The 5,955-nt window shown below is 27.4% G+C and overlaps 1 protein-coding gene across 6 annotated transcripts in view; it reads right to left on the bottom strand.

Annotated features, from left to right (window-relative positions):
• Positions 1-5,544, bottom strand: part of LOC100213422 (general transcriptional corepressor trfA) — a 16,324-nt gene extending 10,780 nt beyond the window's left edge. Inside the window, exons 1-2 of one of the 6 annotated variants that reach the window (XM_065817061.1) lie at positions 5,390-5,544; positions 1-1,464 (exon numbers count right to left, since the gene is read on the bottom strand). The exon at positions 1-1,464 is cut by the window's left edge and continues 1,157 nt beyond it. In XM_065817061.1, coding sequence (XP_065673133.1) covers positions 1-1,457 — 1,457 coding nt within the window. In that variant the 5' untranslated portion in view covers positions 1,458-1,464; positions 5,390-5,544. Of the gene's footprint in view, positions 1,465-1,567; positions 1,773-3,988; positions 4,175-4,902; positions 5,172-5,389 lie in introns of those variants that run through there. The other 5 variants (XM_065817060.1, XM_065817059.1, XM_065817062.1 and 2 more) reach the window with 5 other exon arrangements.
• Positions 5,545-5,955: the final 411 nt, after the last annotated feature.

Below are 5,955 nucleotides of genomic sequence, written 5' to 3'. Positions count from 1 at the left end.
GGTTTCTGCTTCTCCTCCATAGCTTTAGAAATAACTGGAACTTTAGTTTTATTGTTAAAAGAACTTGCTGGTGCAAACTTATTAGTTGTTACTTTCTTTTCTGGAACACTTGGAATTACCTTTTTATTTGTTTTCAGAGTTTCAACATTTTTTTTTGTTTGATCGCTAAAACCTTTAACCTTTTTATTTTCCTCGCTATTTGTTTTCTCATATCCGATACTTATATTGTCAATCTTTTGTTGTTGGTTTTCTGTTATTTGCTCATTTCTATTCCCATGAGTATTAATTATCGCTTTTGATTCGTTACTATCACTATAACAACTATTTTGCATATTTTCACATTCTGTTTCTGACTTGTTTTTTTCTTGGTCAAGAACAGGGTTTGCTGATTTTTGAACAATTTTCACGTTGTCAGTAACTTTATTTTCTGAAATATCTTTTTTGTAGCTTTTTTCATTTTTATTATCTTCTTTTTTGTTATTTTCTGATGAGCAATCTTGATTCTTTGGAGATTGTGTTTGAAATATGTTACTTGAAGAGTCGTTTTTGTCAAGTTCATTTTTTTGTTTATCGTCGTGCAAATTTTGCTTTTTATTAGCTAATATTAATGCTTCTTCATGAGAAGTTTCAAAAATTTTTTCAGATTTAAGAATGCTGATATTTTCTTCAATATTTTTATCTTCTTTTGTATTTTCTCTTTTCCGTTGATTTACCCTCGATAAAGTCTTTTCGGGTTCTGAAAGTTCTTTTTCGTTAGTAATTATACCTTTATTATCATATTGAGATCTTGTTTCATTGTCTTCATTTTCTGTTAATACCCTTCTTTGTCGAGGTCTTCTAACAATTTCATTATTTTCAATTTCATTCGTACTTTGTTCTCTTCTCTGTACCCTTGATCTAGGAATATTCGTATTACCAAGAATATCATTTTCATTTTCTATCTCATGTTGTTTTCTTCTAGATCTTGTGACTGCTTCTTCGTTACTTTCTGTCGATTCTCTTCTATTTCTACTCCTTTTGTTAATTTCAATACTTTCACTGTCACTAATATTGTCTTCTTTTCGTTGGGTTCTTTGCCTTAAAGACTTTGATTCAGCTGTCAGCTGTTCAATTTGAAAATTGTTATGAGCTTTTTTGTTATTATTAGAGTCGTGTTCAACAGACTTTTCGCTTTCTTCTTCTTCACTGTATTTTTTTCTTGGTCTTTGTCGTCTCACGGGTTCTTCGTTTTCAATATGATTTTTGTTTTCATTTTCTTCTTCGTAAAACTTATCTTCCTCAATGTATCCTTTTCTCGGACTATCGTTATTGTTATAACTATAGTCTTGCTTTCGTCTCAATCTTTGTGATGATGCTTCGTCTTCTCTATGGCTTTTTTGATGACGTGTATGTCTTACTACTTCTTCGTTTTCATCGTCGTCTCTTTCTGTTCTGCGTCCGGAGCGTCGTGTTGACATTTTATACCTTAAAAATTTGGTTAAAATTTGAGAACAAAAAAAGAATAAAGTTTTTTTTTATTTTTAATTTTATTAATTAATACAAAAATTGTTCATTCGTTAATTATTACCATTTCATTAACTAATTATCATTTATTAATTAATATTCGGTGTTTTTCAAATAATAGTGGTGGACAAATTCCAAAATTTCTTTTTGTTAAAAACACTGATTACCTAAATGCAGTATTTTTAGAAAATATATTTTTGTTTAAGCTCGTCGTTTTACTTTAAAATAATAATTAGTAATTTGAAATTATTTTGGTTTAATGCTTTTCTAAAAATTTTCCAATCATCTAACTTTTATATTACCTTCTATACACGGGAAATACATTATAAAAAATAGATTTAATAAAAAAGAACATAATATAAGCAAAGGAAATTTGAACTAAAATTTTGAAAAGAATGTTTATTTAAATCCACTTAAGAATTTAATTGCTATTTAACTGGGAATTTAATTGCCATTTAACTGGGATTTATGCAGTTAAAAGCCTAATCAAATGCTTTTTTTGTATGTCTGTATAAATGAATCTCATATACTTTTGAGCATTTGCTTTGTAAAAGTATTTGTTTTGTAAAGGTTGTTGGAAAATTTTTTTATCAATTTTTAAATAAAACTTCTACTCTTAGCAATTTCTTATCCAAAACTTTTGAATTCGATGAACGAATCATGCGAATGAATGAATCATGCGAATCCACGAATCATGCGAATTCACGAATCATGCGAATCCACGAATCATGCGAATCCACGAATCGATGAACGAATCATGCGAATCCACGTACATTCCGATTCGCGCACTTACTATTTACATGATGGAAGAGCTAAACCAATATCCCACAAAACACAATGTTTAGACCTAAAATTGCTAAGGTCTAGGAGGTGTATTTTACAGATAAATGTAACAGTTATTTTTTTAAAAAAAAGTCTATTTAATAATGAATAAACTATTAAAATAAATAAAATAAATTTTATTATAAATACATTAAAATACATTTTTTATCACATCAAGATTTTCTTTTTTTAATAAATATTTTTGTCTTGATTTTTTTTAATAAAAACACATCTTTTTTATCGAATTGACATTTATCTGGCAATAAATCAAAATAAATCAAATTAAACAAAAAAGTATTTGACATTAGACAAACAAAGCATACGACAAAGGAATTATAGTTTAAATAAAATTATAATTATTAATTCTTAAGTATTTATCTTTTATTTGTGCAAACAACCAGTAACAGTGGTAATCTTCAGTAACATTAATCAGCAGGATCAGAGGTAATACAATAAATATATAAGTTAGTTTATAGTTATTTATAGTAATTAGTGTAGGTCTGGTAAGAATTGGGCTAACAACTAGGTATCTTCGTTGTGACTGTTACTAAGTATCCTCGTTGTGACTGTTGCTAGCCTCGTTGTGACTGTTGCACGACTTTTTTTCATTGTTGGATATACTAGTTTTATGCACACAAAAAATTTTTTTTGTATTTTTTTATAATGAAAGAGATTAATTTGACATTACGATATAATTACGACATGTCGATAACTACATGTTGTAGATTTGTAGCGAACGAAATTTTTTTGCTATGATATGTTTATGTAAAGTTATGACTAACTTGTTGCAAGTCGAATTAAGCTTGCAATCCTTGTGGCCAAACTACTGTTTTTATTGTTACTAATGTCACTAATTTTCTAGACATTTTCAAACCGGAAAAATCAGATTTTTATGGTTCTGCTGTGAAAGTCAAGTTGATGATTGAAAAAGTCCTAGATACTGTCTCAATACTTCCTAGATATGATAAGTTAATGATTAAAATTTGAGGCTGTTTCATAGTTAAGTTTTTTGTTATCGGTAAGTACTCTACACCATCCACGACCACCACTGACACGCACATTAACTAAAAATTAAATCCTCAGGCGGTGTAAAAATAATGAGAAGAGAATGCAGCAGTTTATTGCCAAATTTACAATTGAATAGAATGTTTATAACGATATTTTATTTACGCAAATTGAAGGAAAAAATTAAGATGAACGACTATTTTTGTAAAAAACGTTTGATTAATATTTGACTTTTAAAAGGTGCTAATTAAAGATACAAGTAAAGATAATTAAAAATAATAATGAAGATAAATGATAACATTATTTCTTAACAAATACTTCAATATACGTGGATTACTCATTGTTCTTAGCTGAAGAAAATTTTTTTTAAGTCATTCTCTCCAAAAAAAGAAAAGGATTTAGATATCAATGTCAATCCTTGCTCGATACTATCGATGTCAATCCCTCGATACTATCGATGTCAATCGCTCAATACTATCGATGTCAATCGCTTGATACTAACAACAGTATTAAGCAATATGTTGTTCTATTTTGATGTTGTTTGAGTGTTTATATAAAACTTGTACTTTATTTCAAAAACATGTCTTTAATTTTATTTTTCAATGAAAGTTAATCAAAAAAGTTATATAGTCACAATAAACAATCTTTACAAACTTACATCTTCCGCAATAATAACTCATCATGATAAAGTAAACGTCAAACGGATAAACAATTTATCTTAACATTTTTGGTAGGTCTTTTACTTTCAAATCTCAAATTTGATTTTTGATTTCTAACTAAAGCCAATCGCAAAATCAATTATGCGCGTGTTAACTCAGCACCGTTAAAGTGCGCGTTATAACGTACGTAATAAAGTACGCTTTGCATCATTCCATCGCAGCAACAATATTTACAAATATTGTATCATAGTAACAACAAAATATGTTGTGTTACAATATTCGATATTGTATCGATTAATCAGTAAACGATAGTATACATGCGGGATTTATAAATTTTTTTTATATATAACTTTTATAGTCTTAACAATGGTGTTGTAGCAACAATAAGAACATACATACATACATACATACATACATACATACATACATACATACATACATACATACATACATACATACATACATACATACATACATACATACATACATACATACATACATATATAAACACATTTACGGGCTGAACACAGGGTTAAATAAGCTTAGTCAGAAGCTTTATATTTTCTAAACTCCTTTAATAAAAATGAAGTAACCTTGCTTATAGTAGTAATGATTATGTTATCCAAGAAAAAAATTAAAGTTTGAAATTTTATTTTTTGTTAGAAAAATTTTATCATTCTTTCTTACTTTTGGTAGTCAAAAGGACGTCCTTTTAGCTGATATATAGTATGAATGATAAAATAAGAAAGAAAACATACACACATGCATATATTGATAATTATAGATTCTACTATAAGGAAGGAGCGTGTTCTCGAAGGAAAGACAATGAAAAGGAAGGAAAAGTCTGACAATTACAAAAAATCGAAAGTTTAAAAATAAAGGATGAAAAAAAAATACATTAACAAAATGTTACCTTACCAATAACTACCACATAATTTTTGTTTACAAACGAATTAATAAAAAATGATCGCTTGTCACAAAGTAACCATATTTACTTTTACAATAAACATACTTGTTTGATGCTTGCGAATTTCACTAGCGCGTTTAATCTTAACTTATCTTTTATCTTACCATTCTCTAATTAAATAAGCTTGCTTTTTACATCGTTTTCCCGTCTTTTATTAGATAGCGTAGTCATAGCAATTTTGGTCATCCACTGTTGATCAAGACGGAATTAGACTTAGCAAGCATATAAAAATCATATTTAACTTGCGTACAAAATGGCTTTATATTAAATAATTTGCAATTTGTTATTTGTTTAAAAAATTTTAGAATTGTAAAAAAGGGAAAAAAACAAACAAAAACGAAACAAAAAAGCAAAGAAAAAAAATAATAACAAAATAAAATAATGCAAAAGTGTAGAATCCAAAGAAAAGTAAATATATTTTTTTTATATTTACCTTTGTATACATCATGATTTTAAAAATTATTACACACGTGACGTTTTTAAACGATTGTACATGTTTGGGTTGCAGGATGTGAAAAGATTTCAATTGAAATTAATTTCACATCAAATCTTATTGTCGTAACTCATCAGAAATAATTTCTTATGTTTAAAAGATAAGTAAATGGAATTATGTTTTTAAAACAATTATTCATTAACAAGCTAAACGGTTCATTTAGTTTCATAGCAAATAAATAACATATGATATTAATAACAAATAAATAGCGAGGAAGAATAGTTTAAATGTTAAAAGACGGTATTGTTACAAAAATTATTTGTTTGCTGTTTAATAAATTTCGACAATAAATTGTGGCGTTAAAGTTATTTGCAGTTTCTAGAAAGAGAAACAGATTATACCAAAAATAAGCGACCTTGTTCCTTGGAAACTTTGCAGCAGATAATGGAACTCAAATATTAAAACACAACAACTAATTTTCACATGAACGATTAATTTAGTCCTTTTCTTTACTGCCAAGAAAAATCTCAAATATTTAAACAAATAAAATTATAAATTCCAAATAT

The sequence above is a fragment of the Hydra vulgaris genome, chromosome 14 (assembly GCF_038396675.1).
Source record: "Hydra vulgaris chromosome 14, alternate assembly HydraT2T_AEP".
Taxonomy (NCBI): Eukaryota; Metazoa; Cnidaria; class Hydrozoa; order Anthoathecata; family Hydridae; genus Hydra; species Hydra vulgaris.
The sequence above is the reverse complement of the archived record's forward strand: the minus strand, read 5'-3'. Positions and strand labels throughout refer to the sequence as shown.